We start from the raw sequence: 18,150 nt of genomic DNA, 5'->3' as shown, positions 1-18,150 counted from the left end.
TGTCGCTCCAGAATGTCCTCACCTCATCATTTTATCCTGTTTAATTGCCGTAATTAGCATATATGAGTACTTGAGTTATGGCCAAAAGCTTTTTTTTGAGGAGGTCACAGAGACGTTTGTCCAGCAAATTGTAATTGAGTCATCCTGGAGTCCACCTTTTAAGGAGTTCCAGGCGATATTGTGGACGTACAACAACCAAAAACAATAATAAATGTCCTCTGGCCTTATAGATTAACCTGCCTTTCCTCACATCTTGATATGATATCCATATATTCCCAGATACCTCGTTTTTCTAATCCCAAAATAACTTGCCAGAGCACGAGTTTCGGCTGCGGAGTTTAAGACAGAATACAAATCTTATTATAGTCCATTGTATCTGTGCAAGAAATAAGCCAACAAGTGATCCTGTCATCTCACTTAATCCCCCAAGAACAATGACACAGGCCCAGAAAAAGACGTTTTTTTTTTTAATGTGGATCCTTTAAAGACCTCCCACACAATGCGCTGCAAAACCTGACTAAGCAGTTCTGCACACCGTGCCCAGTTAATCCTGATCGTCCACATCACTCCGCACGCGAGCATTTAGAAGCTAGCTCGCTGTAGCGCGGCGACCAATTATTCACACGCCGCTCTCCACGACCGTAAGCGCCGCAGACACAATAGATTTCAGATATGCTCGTATTACTTACTGTGATGAAGTGCGGCGCGAGTGGGAGGAAGAGGAGAAATAGCTGGTATAATGAAATCAAGCAGATTCTCAGGTTTTTAAGGCCAAATGCAATTTTCCACCTTTATGCGGGCGATCCATGGGGAGTGAGTAATTGTATTGATTGCAGCCATTAATTAGAGCAAAGCAGTGTAATCTGGGGAAAGATGTTGAAATAATACCCTTTAAATGTTTCCGAGTGGATCGGGGGCCAATCAATCAGCCGGGCCGAGGTCTCGGCGAGCCCGGTCCTCCAGCGAGGTGTTTATTAAGGAACAAACGAGCAATCAGTAATTATAACTCATAACAATCATCCGTGGAGATGTATCGCCGTGAGAATGAGCAATCATGGCCACTCATAGTCTGAGATAACAGCGGACTAAATATAGAGAATGTAAACACGGCAATGGGAGGGGGGGGGGGGGGGGGGTTATGCATGACGATGGAGGAATGTTGCATATCTGAAACATGCTCTGCTGAGGAGAACATATGTTTTAATGAGCGCGCAGCAGGCGGGAGTCATTATAATATCAGGGTCTTGGCATAAATGCAACATTTCCATTGAGAAATTGCAATTGTGTTAAATCACTATATTTACCGGCACGCTGTGCAGGATGTGTTAGTAAACAAAACATTTAAAAAGAGAAGTCGATGCTTCATGTGTTGAAGCTGCATTCTCTCTCCTGACCACCAGGGGGCGACTCCTCTGGTTGTATAGAAGTCTATATAAATGACTCTACTTCTCTCTTGATGTATTCCCTCAGTAAACATTGTAAACATGAGTTTATGTCTGAATCTCTAGTTTCAAGCCTTCTTCAACACAGCGTGATGTTCATTTAGTACGTTATGGTCATTTTAAAGTCAAATGGATCATATTGTATAATCTGATACCTCTTAAATCGATACAGTGGTGTACAAATAAATACAATATTCTTGCTGAGATGAAGTGGAGTAGAAGTATAAAGTAGAATACAGTTTAAATACTCAGGTAAAGTACCTCAAAGTTGTGCAGCATTTGAGGTAAAGTGCACTTTGCACAGAGAAACTCTGGCTGACCTCTCAGGATCGCAGCAGGGATTAAAAGACTCTTTCCCCGGGCGGTTAATAAAGTATATAAATGTTATTGTTAGTTCAGTTGGATTAAAAGCGAGTTTAAAGTATTAAAGTCCGAGCAATACATCAGCAGGATAGAACGGATATTGAGATATTTTACTGAAGCAAAAGTAGCAATGCTACTTATACTGCTAATAAAAGTCTTTACTCAGACTCAGTAGCTTTTCCTGGAGCTTAAAACCACATTGTAAGGGCAAATATACCTGACTATTATGAATAATTTGTATTTAAATAACATAAATTGTTAAAAAAAACTGTCTTCTTTGATAATAAAGTTGATCTTTTAAACTGTATCTTGTGAAGCTAAGACAATATCTTGTTATGTATCAGACGGTGTTCTGTCTTTTTACTCCCCTCGATGGGTTAATAAAGCCTCTTTTCTTCTTCTGACCTTTTTCGATAAACTGTAAAATCTGGTTTTCCAGTGGGCGGCCATCCCACCTGCAAATAAACCCCAAAACGAGTCCACTGCGATGACGCGGCTCCCGCCTCGCTCACCAATCACGAGTTGACCCCTCCAAGCGTCCGAGGGCCCCCTTGAGAGCCTTCAATGCGGGCAGAGGGGGGATTAAATCAGGAACTCAATGACTCTCTAAAAAGGTCAGAGCTTTGTCGTGGCCGTCTCTTTTTTTTCATTCTGTCAGAGCCTTGAGGTTGAATAACTGAAGTCCTCACCAACACAAACACAGGAGGGGGCGGGGCCACCAGGTGTGGAGGAGGGGGGGGGGGGGGTGAAGTGGATGAAAGCGCTGCCGTTTGCTCCCTTGTGCTCCCTTGTGCACTCATCTATCTGCCACCTCTCGTTCTCTGGCATGGGAGGGGCTCTGACCTCTGACGCCAGCACACACACACACACACACACACACATGCTAGCACACGCACACACACACATGCTAGCACACGCACACAGTGCTGTCAAGCTGCGCAGGAAGTGGCGCTGAGTCGAATTAATTACAAAAGGGTGAGAAAGCCGAGGTGGTTTGCGACACGGTACGATCTGGCTCTCGAACGCCACTTGAGAGGAGAGGCGGGGCTTCGAGGGCTTAAAGGAAAGAAGAGCTGAAGAAGACGAACACGCTGTGTAAGAGGGCCAATCACGTCCTGTGATGGACAGAGATCAGTCTCACACGGCTTCATTAGGGTTTTAAAACAGGTTCTTCCTGAAAGGGTTTTTCCCAAGGGCTATTTGTAAGACTAAGAGTTCCTTTAAGGGCCATTTTCATCCAGAGAAACCTTTTTTTTTTGGTTGCAAGAAAGAGTTCTTCAATGATTGAAAAGCTGAAAACACAAAATCTGAACAGCCTTCACGAGCCGACGTCACGACCGTCACGTGCGAGCCGACCTCTCGCTCCGCGAGGTAAAGAAGAGCACAAATGAGATGTCATCGATCAAGCCGCTCTTGATCACGTCAAACACACACACACACATTTACAGATTCACATGCTGACGATCTAAAAAATTCACTTTGATTCGAGCAGATGAAAGTGCAGACATCCAATTAGGCAGCCTGCGGAAACAGGAAGTTGGAAGAAAAAACACAAACGGAGCAAAGGTGGCTCCTCGAACGGCAGAGAGAGAGAAAAACAAAACGTGATCTCCCAAAAACAGCCGAGTCCTGTCACCCACACACACACACACACACACACACACACACACACACACTCAATCCCTCCCGACATATCGGCTAATGACCTAAAGTAGCTGAGAGGCTGGTGCACCCTAGTGGTGACTCCTGAAATCAAGTCATTTCACTCCCACTCATCCTCCTCCTCCTCTTCCTCCTCTGTGGGGGCCGCGTCGATATTGGGTTGAAGCTGCAATGTCAATATTTCATTTCTCATTTTGAAAAACCGGCAGTGAGCCTTGGATGTCCACGCTGCCCCGTGTACCAAACCACAAACCCCCCCCACTCTTCCTCTTGTATAATAAAACGCAGAGGGAACATGGCACAGGCTCATAATAACCCATAATGGAGGAGGCAGAGGAGGAGGAAGATGAAGAGGGGAGTTTCCCCCCCCACATTCCCTGAATGTCAGGGGATGAGTGTGGAGGGGAAGCGATTAAAGAGATGAAGAGGCCGCGGCGGCTCGCAGCCCCGTCAGGACTTTGGCCGTCGCGAGAGTTGGAAATTTGCAGCCGTTTGTCGCGGGGCCAGAGGGCGAGTGGGTTGAGCAACACGGCGAGTGATTACCGATTATCGGCAACCGTCAGGGTCAGAGGACGGACCCCCGCTGCTCTTCGCCTTTGTCTCGCGAAGTCTGTTTTACTTCACCGAGCGTGATGCTCAGCCTGCGACGGCGACGTGGGAAGAGTTAAGGGAGGCTCAGTGGAAGACCAGCTCTGCAACCGTGTGTGTGTGTGTGTGTGTGTGTGTGTGTGTTTCCAACTCCGCTGCCAGTGACGTTTACCTGTGAGCTTCTTCACGGGCTGCAGCCGGACGCTGATGGTCTGGTGGGTGAGCAGCGGGGAGGAGGGCAGCGAGCGCGACACGCCCTCCATGATGCGAATGTGCTGCATGCCCTCGGTGATGGAGAGCGGGGGCACGCCGTAGTCTCCTTCAAAGGCACAGTCGCTGTCTATGCTGCCACCTGCAGGGCGGGAGGAGGAAGAAGAAACAACAACAACAACAGAGTGAGAGGCTTTTCTACGCTTTTAATAGTGCGTTACATCGGATAAGTCAGATTCTGCAAAGAATGCGAGGAGATGGTATATAACTGAAACTAACATGTCTGATATCGTATACATGAATACGTGCATGACGGGATGCTGTTTGCCGCATTTTCTAACATGTTACAGAAGCAAAACAGCCCAAACTCTCAAAAAAAAAGCTTCTGTATCGGCTTTAATTTACAACAATATGAAACAGAGAAAGGCAGCACTAAAAGCAGCAGATGGCAAACAAGTTATTGATCTTCAAAACGCAGACAATTTTCAGTCTGTCTCAGTGTTCATTGCACTGTGTTGGACTGCATACAAATATCATGCTGTTTACAGTCGTCGTCCTCCCCATGTAGAAAGTGTACGTCCGAGCGCTGGTCCCTGGATCGCAGCAGCAGTATCGAGTAGAACAAGCTTGGCGTGACCCAGAAGAGAGAACAGCCCTGAAGGCAACACGTGCCGTTTACGTTGAATACACGACAGCCCGCCTGACCTCTGCCAGCCCCAAAGCAACACAATACCCCACAATTCTAGCATAATCTAACCATATTATATGTGTTTATACGGCGCATAAAAAAAACAAAAAGGGCACAGTCATGATTCATGGCAGAGCATATTACTTACAACAACAACAAAAAGCTCTCACAATGAGCAGTAATTACAGACGGAGCCCAAACCACCACTCTCCATCACTCACCCACTTCTTTTTTTTTCCTCTGTTCCTCCAAAAACCACAAATTATGAGAACTTTTGGGGCATTTTTCTTCTTCTTTTTACTTCACACACAGACACACACACACACACACACACTCCCCCAGTGCGCAAAAAAAACCCAGCCAGCTGTCCGTAAACACAACATCCATTTTGTGAATCAGCTCTGGCTCACGTCCCTGCAGACAGAGCTGCGAAAAACAACAACTGGTCAAGCGACAGTCTCGCGTCCGCCAGCAGCAGCGGCAGCAGCCGCCGCCACTGCGAGACATGAAGCCATTATCGCACACTAATCCGTGACAAGTCCCAGAGGAAGCACGTGTGACGGTTAGGATGGGGGTCACGTCGGCTGTTGTAATGCAGATATAGTATACAAACAACAAGCACACACACATATCGCTCTGTGGCTCCAGAAGTGCTGGAGTCAGTTCACCCCATTCACTGGGGAATGTCAAACTGCAAAAGCAAAAACAACCGTTAGAGCAGCGGTTACATCCCCAAGCATGGAAACTTTCCCTGTGTATGCAGAGCCGGGTGTGAATACCAACGGGGGAGACTTGGCGTTCTGGTAGTGATTATTGCTCAATTCTAACGCATTCCAATATTGAATGGAAACATACAATTACACCAGCATAAATCAATTTTTACCCCCATTAAGCTGTTGAAGAAATTGCAAACATCTTAAGTGAAAAACACTCTTAAAGTCACAATTAAATGGCAAAATCAAGCACTTTTTGGTGCACAATCCTTCAGATTCGGGTAAAGGAGGATATGTTGAAGTATAAGCTGCTAGCTGTTAGCTCCCAGCTCCTAGCTGCTGGCTGTTAGCTCCTAAATGTTAGCTGGTGGCTGTTAGTTCCTTGCTGTTAGCACCTAGCTGTTAGCACCTAGCTGTTAGCTCCCGGCTGTTAGCTCCCGGCTGTTAGCTCCCGGCTGTTAGCTCCCGGCTGTTAGCTCCCGGCTGTTAGCTCCCGGCATTTAGCTCCTAGAGGTGGGCAGTAGAGTCCAGCTGGGCTAAAAAACGGAGCTAACAGCTAACGCTACTGGAGGTCCCATTGAGTTACATTATGTGTTCAACGTTATTATGATGTGTTTAAATGTAGTTTGAATAAATACAGTTGTTTGAAGGATGTTTCAGAGCAATATAAATTAGACATTAGAGACAAACTTGTTATCAATTTAACATCACTTAAATGCACTAAGCTAGTTTTGACAGATAATATGATTGTATGCAATTTAAGCAATTACAAATGTAGATGTTTGCTACTTAAAGTGAGATTATGAAACCATGCCTATAATGCTCAGCACTAACTCCAAAAGGTGTGATTTGGCAGGTGCAGAAGGAGGGAAAGCCGCACTTCAGTGGTGAAAATCCAGAGAACAAAAGCAGCGAGAGGGAAATGATGGTGTTTAATTTTAAACTGTGAGGAGAGACATGTTTAAGGGCCACTCCATGCCTCGAAATAAACACAAACACCTACTCGTCGAGGTGTTCGGCTCCAAATATTCACGAGGACAGGAAAAAAAAATAACATCAAATTATAATTGCCCTAAACATTTCCTGCCAAGAACCTTCCCCTTGTTGATAAACATCTACCAGTGTGTACAGCCTGTTTCCCCCCGAAGCAACTTGGATTTACAGTACGAATTACATATCATTCATTCGGTTCTCCCCTGTAAACTTGACTCCCAATAGTCGTAAAGTTTTCAGCTATAAAGTCAAATAAAATACAACTCGGTGAGCAGGGGCCTCTGTGGGTTTCTGCAGTTGAAACATTAAGGGGGGAAGAAATTGAGGCTTTGGAAAGAGGCCGCCAAGAGAGAAGTGTTGCAGGAAATGAGAAGGTAAAAGGTAACGGGAAAAGCCTGCACACTGTTTCTCAGCAACTCATTCACTCACATAATAGTACACATCCACGCCTGGGAGCCGCTCCGCTCACATAGGAGGTAGAAGAGAAGACCCGCTGGTGGGCTCAGAGGCCTTTTTTAAGGATTTTAAGCTAGTATGTGCCATGAATCCTTGGTGAGGTAGCTTTCCTTTCTTTCTCGACATGCAATACGTTTGCTTACCTTGGCCGACGTGGTGGCTCAGGTGAGAGTCTAGACCGGGCGAGCGGGGGTCTGCGTAGTCCTCGTTCCCGCCATCTGCGGAGGAGGAGCAGAAGGACAAAGACAAGGAGTGAGCTCGGCGGTAGCGCGGCGCGGAGGCCGAGGCCAGCAGCAGGGCCGCCACCTCCTCCTCGTCTCCCATCAGCCAGGTGTGGGAGCGCAGGACCCCCAGCAGGCTGCTCATGCACAGGCCCTCCACGCCCTTCCTCCTGGCGCCCAGGCGGCCCCCTATGGTGGCGAAGGGGGACCGCGCCGCCAAGCTCCACGCCTTGCGCCTCCCCATGGTTCAGACTAAACAAGCCCTCTATCTTCGAGGGCGTGCTTCATGCAGATGAAACAACAACAACAACAGCAGCAGCAGCAAGGTTTACATCACAGCCACCGTTGCGTGCAGAGAGCCCTGTGCGCTTGAGCCGCGATCACAGACCTCACTGGGCTCTATGGTTCAATGAGCCGGGAGGGCGAGCTGTAAACCAGTGGGCGTTTCCCGTGGACGGATCCGCACCCGGTTAATGATATGAGGATCAATTACGCCCAGGGGAGCAGGCAGAATTAGCCACAGTGGACGGAGCCGAGATGAGGGGGGCTGGTGGGTGGGCGGCATCACTGGGCAGTGTCACCGGGGGATTGTTTCGTAATCCCGTTGGAGTGAGGATGGATCTACTGTAAAGCACGACAGGCCAGCGGAGGAGGAGGAGGAAACAAAACGATTTATGCTCAGAATAAATACGTCCCACTGGAATTAAGTGAGCTATTAATAAAAAAAACCCGAACTGAAGTCTGAAAACTAATCAAAGCCGGTGGATTTTGTGTGTGTGTGGATTGATCAAAGATTGTTGCGTTGAGTAGAAAAGCATGCCGATTGTGTTCCTATCACAGAGCTCACCGTCAGCCCAGAAAAATCCAATGAAATACTCAAGTTTTTATCTCTCCCCCATCGCAGATTCACACACTGAGCCGGTGGCCACGCGGCGGGCTGGAGAAACCCGACGATGGACGGATGGAATAAGCCGCCGGGACGCGACCGTGTGAGAACTGCGGCCGACTTGGAGATCGACACCGATTGTGGAGGCCGGTCCTCCAGCAGAGGATTCACAGCGTTCACACGGGAATGTGAAAATCGCAATCAAAACATGTAATTTGGGAGCGAATCCAAACCATTTAAAGGGTTTGACGCAACTTCTTAAACATCAAATTCCTTCGTAGTTTGAGTCATGAATCAAGTGTAATTACTTTCAGGTCAACAGTGGGAGCTTTGTGGAGCCAGTCCTGGACTTTACATTTTCCCAGGCGTAGCTGAAGGTTCGCCTAAAGCTTTCTCGCTGTTTAACCGGCGTCATCCGACTTCAAATCACACGAACACGCAAGTGACAAGTCTCACAGTCGAGCGGCGGTGCATCCACGGTGTAAAATATGTTCATGAATACCACAAACTGTAAATTTTGGAGCTCTTGCACGTTTTAAAAAGGTGGTCGCTAACTGTCAGCTAGTCCGACTTTACAGACAAACTCAAGTTTATGACATTGTGGTGTAGCTTTTATAAATATATATGTAACGTTTGTGAAGATTATCTTGCTGAACAAAACATGTAAATATGATAAACCTTTGTTTTCCACAGTTTATTTCTGCATTAATCCAAAATCCAACAGTGAACCAGTGAGATAAGAACTTCCTGTTGACAAACAACATCATCCCTGCAGCTCTTTATGTACAAATCTATTTATATTTTGCGCCAAAGATATACATATACATGCAAACACCTTCAATGACATGTCTACTGAAGTATATTCATTCACGCACTCACAAAAAACAAAACTCCTGCTGCCAAAGCCTCCATTTCTTTCCTGTTCAACACCAACAAACCCACCAAAAATAGCTGCTCACCACATCTGCCCGATGAGCCGTATCATCGGGTGAAATCAATGCCGTGAAAAATCCATACGGCCTTTTGAAAAAATAATGATGCGCCGCAGCTACACAAGCGACGCCTTACACACACACACACACACACACACACACACACACACACACACACACACACACACACACACACACACACACACGTACGAGGCGGAGAGAAAGCTTGGTAACGGATTTCGCACACCCGCTACGCTCCTGCGGCGGATCTGATTAGCACCTTCAGGTGACGTTTTTTTTTTTTTGGAGCAGCTCGCTTCTCCTCGGACGAGTTCAGTCGCTCGAAAAAATGTCACATCCGAGGCGTTGATAATTCAAATGAGCGGAGGGCAACGCGCGTAACGGATACACGCGGCGAAACTACTTTTATTCCGGTTCAGCTACGTTGCGGCCGCCGCGTGACAGGCCTGCGTTAAAAATGTCGATCTAGACGACATCGACTGAGCATCAATGTGGCTCTATCTTCTCTTTCTGCTTCTTCTCTTTCTTCTCTCCGCTACCATTTCTTTGCAGGCTTGGCAAACGCGTCTTTGTGCCTCTTTCATTCTGCACTGAAAGCTTCTTTTCTCCAGCACAGATTGCTCTCTTGTTACCAGTGATCACGCTACACGCACGGATCAATGGCCCATTAAGCGAGGGGGAACATGAAAGGGGAGGACCGGCGGTTTGACAGGAGACAGAGACGTGTTTTCTCTCTCCGACAAACAGCGGACATCATTCTAGTTCCTCGGAGAACATCCGTCAACGGCTCGGCCGACGGCGTATCTCAGTATCGGAGTCCCAAAGACGGACAATCGTCACTCTGTGACCGCATCCTATTCAGCTGTAAAGAAAGAAATAAAATCAAAGCGTTGCTCTCTCTCTCTGGAGCTAAAAGACCATCTACGGCATGATGTCGGCTGCTCTCGGGGGCTGATTTATATTCGGGTTTTACGCAGAGACGCAAGCACGCAAGACGCATGGCCGCCCTTGTGTGGTCAAATCGGCCATTTTGCGTGCTTCACCCCAAATTTCTGACTCTCCGTCAAAGCAACGCGAGCCTGCAAGGCTGTGATTGGTCCGCTAACCGCGTCCTTTCTGAGTCTCGCATTTCCTGGTTTCACAGTATAATACCGCTGTTTTTAAAAGCCGTAGCAGAAACACAAACAATGCATCCCGTTGAAGAACGTTTGGCTGAAGACGTCCTCAAATATGAGCATTTGTAAAACCCGTCTGAGTGTAAGGACAAGCAGATGGCGGTGAATTCCTGGAGGGAGATATCGGTGAACGTTGGCGTGCAGGTCGACTCTAAACGGCCGTTGCGCCACCTGCTGGTCTGGCGCATAGAAAACGCACGGGAACTGTAGACCAAAACGAGTCCGTCGATCCGACTGCGTGGCCAGCCGCAGTTCTAGTTGCAAGATTATAATTCGCCCTTTAGGATGTCAAAGGGGCGAGCCAATTTCGCACTTGGACAAAGAGTCATTACGGGGAGAAGTCAGCGTGACATCTGAAAGCGATCCACGCCGAGCGTGGCGGACGGAGGACGGACTGCGCCATCATTACCACTCAGACCGACTTTGATGAACCTGCCGGCGTTCGCCGTGTTCAATGTGACCTCCGCTCTGAAATGAGGCTACTTTTTTGTACCGGCTCGGGGGCGTGATGACTATGAATCGTGCTCTTTTCCCGCGATCACCTTTGGTGTAAAAAAAGACAGAGGAGAAAGAAAGCAAAGTCATCATTCAGGGGGTTGATGCTTTGCGACGGATGTGTCAGGATAACCAACCGGGAGGAGAGCAGGTGGAGGAAATCACGATTTGAAACGGACTCGGTTCTTCTTCCCCTCCTCCCCGTGACCGATCAATCGCAGCTCAAAACGAAACCAATAACCTCGCACCAGAGGGAGCAATCGATGCCCGCGGATACCACGCTTTAAGAAAAACTAAAAAAGCCCACGACGGGAAGGGAAAAAGATTGCCGTGTACCTGAGACACATCCCGGATATTAGGAGGAGAATTACATCCTTCGGCTCAATGGCTTCAGCCGGTGACAGCGAGGGGGTTTAGTGAAAGGTTCGGCTACTTTATTTCTTACCTTTGCTGATTGCCTCCGTAGGGCCTTCATGTTGCCAACTGGTCGTCAATCCCTGGGTTCTCGCCAGAAAGCGAACTAAGACACCTAATTAAACCGTGCTCGCCGTGTCACAACAACTTTCTATCAACCATTCATCAAACATGATATTCCAGAAAGAAAGTAGGGAATCTCCAATGACTTTGTTCTGTTTTGTCACAGTTTCCTTTTTTTTTGTCGCGTACTTCTACAGCGTGACGGAACAATAAGTAAATGCCGGTGTTGGGTTACGATAAATGACGCGTTTCAAAATGAAGTGCACGCCATCCTTTGCATTATCCCCGAATCCTATTATACGCCGTCTTTTCTCCAGAGAGCTAAATGTTAAACTATCTCAAATCCCTATAAATCTGATGTTGAAAACAGAGGGATCATGTGCGAGCCAGGATAATAAAACACGCTGACATTTATTCAGCGCACGGTAGCCCACACACAAATAAAAAAAAACGAGCGTGTGTGCCATACATCACATGGAGTTGCGGTGTGTGTGTGTGTGTGTGTGTGAGCAGACGTACGGTTCTCGGGCAATTTACCAAAATAGAGATTGATTTGAAAAAAGGAAAAGTTTTGAAATTGGAAAAGGTAAAATGCCAAGGAGTGAATCAGCGCTGCGTGTGCCGACTCCATCGCTGCAGCCAAACGGCGACTTCTACCCCGACGAGAGAGAGAGAGAGAGAGAGAGAGAAGAGGCTCCTGGGATACGACGGCGACGTTCATCATTGATCCTTCAGAGAAAAGATGGATGAGAAAACTATTTTAGCTATCATTTCATCCTGGAGTTTGTTCGCGTTGCATTGAATCAGAGTCTGGACTAAGTGGAGCATCTTAACGAGTCGCAAGGCCACAGCGAGCCGCTCGGGAGCGCAGACATCTGTTCAGTTGTAAAGTTGGAGTACATCTTTATTAGCATCCGCCTCAGTGTACGCTGACACACACACACACACACACACTCACACACACACTCTATCTTCTATGAGAAGAGCTTTCTCCCACCGCTGCAGTGAGCCAGCGCTGGTCCACCAGAGGAAGTGGCAGCTTCTGACATCCTTCCAATGTAAAACCACTTTCATCCAAAACCACAGCAGACACACAATATGCACTGTATCGCACTCTCTCACTCACACACACACACACACACACACACACACACAGAACATTGAACAAAGCCGGACCTCTCAGCTAGTCAGGCTTTTGTTTTGATAAATCAGCTGAAAGGCAGTCGTGCTTTTCCATTAAAGTCCTTTATTTTGAAAGGGTATAACTATTAAATTACCATTATAATATTACCAAATGTACTCCAAAGTTAATCAGGATGGTGTGGATTGTTCACCTCCACAACTTTAATCGCAGTAAACCTCTGGCGTGGTTCGACCGAGACGTTTCCGTGCTCGAGTGGAAGGAGACGAGAGGCTGAGATTGAACAATTGTGTCGACTCTCGAGCTAAAAACCCACTTTGGAGGGAGAATTGGGGAGGTGGGGGAGGACAAACTGCACCAGTTAGAGGGATCCCCCGGAGAGGAACCACACTGATACGGACCGAGGATGTTTTGCAAGTCTTTTGGGAGAGCGTGACGCAGGTGTGCCGAGTGGAAGAGCAGGAAGGATGAGCGAGGGAGACGGGGGAGAGAGAGAGAGAGAGCTGTTAACGTGCGTTTAGGACAATGCTCATTTCAGCTTTGATTTAAAATGTGTGTATCCTGCCTCTTTTTTTACAAGCGAGAAGAAAAAAAAGCAGCCAGCCAGCATGAGAGCAAAGGAACCGATGTACCGTGTGGGCAGCAGACACTTGTGAATCTTTTCTGGTGCCCACTGCCTGCAGAGCGGTCCAATCACACACGGGGATAAAATGAATTTAAAGCACAACAAAACTGGATGTTCCTTCATACTGGAGTCCGTTTATTAGGAAAGATGCTCAGCTTAAATTAAGAATACGACAGGACAGGACAAGCTGGGAGGATGACAGTAAAGTATTCGATGGGATGGATTTTACTGATATTTTCACAATTACGAACATGATGCGTCATGGTCAGCGCTCCATATTTGTGAAATGACACAAATTTCATGGCACACCTGCACACGGGATTAGAAAATGTGCCCATGAAACCGCTAACACACACGACCATATGGTGCAGTTTATATATTTTGGCTTATTTTTTGCTTGAGTCCTTAATATAAATCCTATAAGCCGAGCCGGGACACGCTCTCTATACCAATAATGTGGGCAAAACACCTCTTTAAAGGGAGGGGAAAACAGAGTCACAGTGTAAACAGAAGAGTATTTAAAGATAATATAACACTGGAAAATAATTTAGATGAATCTTTGTTGTGTCGGCTCGTTTGTTCGTTCTGCAGATTGGTTCACGGGCCGCGAGCGAAATCTAAAAATCAGTGGCAGCGTCTAATTTGCCGAGCGACTGCGGATGCAATAAAAGACAGAAACATCCCAGTCATGCCCGGAGCGCTTCAGGGGTATCTCTGTTTGTCCTGTTCTTACATAACTGTTGATTATCCAGTGGCGATGACAAATCCCAGTGCGGTTCTTTTTTTAGCTCGTACTACGGCTGTTGCTGCTCCTTTAGTTGAACCTTCAGAGCTGTAACACAACGCGCTCTGGAGTCGGACTGACGGGCTGGTTTAAAGGTTTCAATGTTGTAAAGTCGATGTTTTAACATCTTAATATGAGATGTGTGTTGAAAGAAAGGAGATTAAATACAAGATTAAGCCATCAAACTCCCAAAATACAATTATTTCAGATATCTTGCGCCCATAAAAGTGTTTTTAAAGATGATTTTTACTTTATAACTAATCACTTAAAACAAGGATTTGTATACATGAAACTATATTAGAAAGTCTTAGCAGCAGTAGTAGACTGATAGATAGATAGATAAGATAGATAGATAGATAGATAGATCGATAGACGGATAGATAAGCCTATTATATGTCCTAATATATATTAAAATTGCATAAAACATTGTGTTTACATTACAGAACGTAAAGGAAATATATTAACGATTTGTATCGACACCATAAAGTCTCAAAAAATGAATATATATCGGCCGATATTTGATATTAGATGTACCTGCATCAGTACTGCCGTGTATGTCGGTATCAATACGCAGCAGTAAAACAATGCAAAAGAACTGTGTTAATCTATAAAAAGTGTACAATTTGTATGAAAACACGAGACTAAAGAAAGTTATCCTTATCAGAAATATGTGTAAGTGTGTATATGTTTAAAAAAATTACATTTTAAGTGATGTATCTTCAAGATATACCTGTATGTTGGGCGTACCTGCCCCACAACATGACTCAATGAAAAGACAAGTGTTTCCTTGGCTTGAAATAGCACTTCTTCTTCTTCTTCTTCTTCTTCTTCTCCTTCTCTTCCCTCCCGCTCTGCAGAAAGGCCCAGAGCCGGTGACCCCGGCCACCGAGGTTTATGTGGAGGACAGCGAGCGGCACGACGGCGGCGGCCGGCCAGCGAGGTGACGCACATGTGAGCAGCCGAGTGCGTCAGGCTCTGGCCGACGGCACCGCGACTCAGCAGTGTCCTGGACGGATGGAGGTGTGATGGTGGAGGAAGTAGGAACGAGTGTGAGAGAGAGAGAGAGAGAGAGAGAGAGAGAGAGAGAGAGAGAGAGAGAGAGAGAGAGAGAGAGAGAGAGAGAGAGAGAGAGAGTGATGTGCCCTGACTCCTACACTGCCATCCGAAGCTGAGAAAAGCTGCGTGTCGCAGCACTCGAGTGGGTGGGCTTCGTTTGAAGGAAAAAAAATAAAAGAAATAAAAATAAAAAAGCCAGTGAAGAAGAGTCTGGAAAAAGGCATCTCCTACCTTCAGTCTGACACACCACTGGGGTTACATCACACAGCGGAGAAGTGAAAAGCACGCAGCGGAAAATAACCAAAACGGAAATGTAAGTGTTATAAGGGGGATTTTTTTTTTTGTTGCTTTGACTGCCTTGAGACTCAGTGGGAGAAACAAAAACGCTGGTATGGCTCCTGGTCTGCCTCCAGGCGATCCAGTGAAGAGGGATGACTTTGTTTCTATCCATTTTTAATCCCTGACAATCACACACACACACACACACAGAGGGACCACAAAGAAGTGATGAGCAGCCGTCCCACCTGCACCACCTCCCTTCCCCCTCTCGTATGGTTTCTCCATCGCTATAGTGCTTCTCTAACATCTCTTTGCACATTAAGATCAATCGTTTAGTCGTTTAAATGACAAGAAATACAACATTTGGCAGAGGTTAGGTCTTCAAAACGCTCCAAAATCCATATTCATTTCATTTAAAGTGGCGTAACGCAGAGGAAAAGCTGCATTTCCTCACTTTTTATAAGTTGGACCCAGAAAAAGTTGTTTTTTCTCCTTCAGGCAAGACTTGAATAATTGATCAGTTTATCAGTTGTCTGTTCACGAAACTCCCCAAGCAGCGGTGGCCCAATAATAGCTTTTAAGAACCGTAACTACATGGCAGGTTTTCTACATTTCTCCACATGCCGCAGTGGGGCTGTGTGACTCAGCTTTTTTCCAAAAAAACAAAAAAAAAAACACAAGAGAACTTGCAGGATACTCGGAGACCGCAGACGTCCGGAAAGGTCAATGAGCTCCAAAATGAAAGGGGTTCTTCCTTATCTGGTGCAACACCTTCCCAACAAGTTTCATGAACATCAAGGAAGTAGCTTTTCCGTAGTCCTGCCGACAACCCAACAAACCGAAAAACACAACTGCATTAGCTGAATTAACCATGTTAGCTGTTAGCACTGTTAGCTAACGAGCTCTCCTACAGAAACGAGCCGTTACAGTCGGCGCTCAGGTTCAGTGCGTCATAAGCTACGCGATGGTTACACATATGTACATACATTGTCTTTCTGTACGCATGAAAATCAAGAGGGGAACAATTTGTCATCCGCAGTGGAAAAGGGTGAATCACTGCGACCACGAAAGGTCCTTGAACACACAGTCATGAAGTGCATAAATAATATAAAGGCTGGACGGACGGACACAGACAGAGGCAACACCAACACACACAGATCAAATACACAATCTTCTGGCGGAGATTTAGAGTCGTAAAACCACATGAATGGAAGTTTAACAGGCTTAGAATCAGTAGCTAACGTAGAAAGAGGCTAACATTGTTTCATATGATGCGTGGGCCACGCGCCACCGTCACGCTACGTCTGCTGCCGAGTGCACCTGCTTTGTGTTTCCCCAGTTTTAATGTGCACCATCGTCTCCGTCTGCAGCACAAAAGAGGAACGCCCACCTCCGGGTTCCCTTTGACCTCCGGCTGTCGACGGCCGAGAGGACGAGCGCGAGCGACTCCCGCTAAGGTTGCAGATGTCTCGCTCGCTCTGCGCCGACGAAGAGTGTTTAATGAGGAAAGGTTGGGATCCTGATAAATTCACACAAAGGGGGAAGGCTGAAAGGAGAGAGGAGAAGAAGAAGAAGAAGAAGGAGCTGCTGCTTGTTCATTACTGTGGAAGATATTTACTGCCTTTTAAAAATCGCTGCCTCGCTGAATGACAGACTGCGCCGCTGCCGTACATCGGCTTAAAGAGGAATACTTGATCCTTCTTCCACGTTGCTCAGGGCCCTCGCCGCACTGCGAGGATTTGTAAGCCTCGCAAACAAAACCTGAAATGTGGAGCGAGAGGTTTGTACCGCGCCCTAATCTCGTCTCTGCCAGCTCCGCCGATGACGAGCTCATTCTCAAAAGATCATTCAAGGATGTTTTCTCGCACTCAAACGATGTTATTGCACCCCAACAAGACCGAATAAAAACGGGTCTAATTAAGACTAGTAGTATATGTTGGATACGGTAAACAGAATGCATTATGGGAAGGCCTTTGGGAAGGTCGTCAATGTATGTGTGAATGTGGACCATGCGTATACTACTCATTATATGCATGTAATGTGCTGTAACTCTGTAACGATCCTCCTCTCTTGCTCTCCTGAAGGTTTCTTCCCCTTTTCCACTGTAAAAAGGTCTAAGTTTGATCTCTGTACTACCTTTATTTAGGGGAGTTGTTCCTGATCTGATGTGAGGTCCCAGGACAGGGATGTCATGTGTAGAGATTGTAAAGCCCTCCGAGGCATTATTTGTGTATTTTGGGCGATACAAAATAAACTAAATTGAATTGAATGTGATCATATTGCCAATATTGTGTCTTTTTAGACACAAAACTGACATTAAAAAGAGTTTTAAGCTCCTAAAATGAAGATTTAAAAGGAATGTTCTTCACTAATGTCCATTTGGTTACCTGATTTATTCATTCCTATCTGTGTTTTGATTAGTTTTACCTTTTTATGTTCATTTTAAATATATTTGAAGGATGTTTTCTCATGAGAAACCATTGAATACAATAGGTACATTGGTTGCTATTCTGCTTGCGACTCTGCAGCCATTACTTCCGGCAACATTACGCATTAGTTCGCTCTCTGTAACGATGCCGGCGGCGACAATTATTTTCCGTGTTTACCTCTTCCTTTCATAAACAACCTGATGGTTACAGATATCTCATCTTTAAGTTGACATGCACTGGTGGCTTGCCGTTAAAACCACAACAGCTAAACTTAGAAATTCAGACAAAACAACAAGGGCAGTGTTCAGGGTTTTATGGACACAATCCTCTCTCGCGGGTTCAGACAGAAGTTAATTTAACTTTTTCCGCAGTCAGCCTTCGGGCCGTATGACTAATGTAAACCACTCTGCCGAGTGTCCATTTGCTGATATTTGTTTTTGAGGAGCGACGAGTCTGAAATGAGTAATGTTTTAGGAAGATTTCCACCTATAATTGAAGGGTGCTGAACGATAGC

The 18,150-nt window shown here is 46.2% G+C and overlaps 1 protein-coding gene across 9 annotated transcripts in view; it reads right to left on the bottom strand.

Annotated features, from left to right (window-relative positions):
- Positions 1 to 18,150, bottom strand: part of tanc2b (tetratricopeptide repeat, ankyrin repeat and coiled-coil containing 2b) — a 129,203-nt gene that overhangs the window by 61,372 nt on the left and 49,681 nt on the right. For 7 of the 9 annotated variants that reach the window (XM_068582622.1, XM_068582627.1, XM_068582623.1 and 4 more), the window contains 2 exons: positions 7,259 to 7,333; positions 4,228 to 4,407 (listed from right to left, as the gene is read on the bottom strand). In XM_068582622.1, coding sequence (XP_068438723.1) covers positions 4,228 to 4,407; positions 7,259 to 7,333 — 255 coding nt within the window. Of the gene's footprint in view, positions 1 to 4,227; positions 4,408 to 7,258; positions 7,334 to 14,602; positions 14,761 to 18,150 lie in introns of those variants that run through there. The other 2 variants (XM_068582625.1, XM_068582636.1) reach the window with 2 other exon arrangements.

This window comes from Clinocottus analis, unplaced genomic scaffold (genome assembly GCF_023055335.1).
Source record: "Clinocottus analis isolate CAN_PGR_092001 unplaced genomic scaffold, fCliAna1.0.p SCAF_19, whole genome shotgun sequence".
In the NCBI taxonomy this organism is placed as follows: Eukaryota; Metazoa; Chordata; class Actinopteri; order Perciformes; family Cottidae; genus Clinocottus; species Clinocottus analis.
Note: the sequence above shows the minus strand (reverse complement) of the source record. Positions and strands in the feature narration are given on the sequence as shown.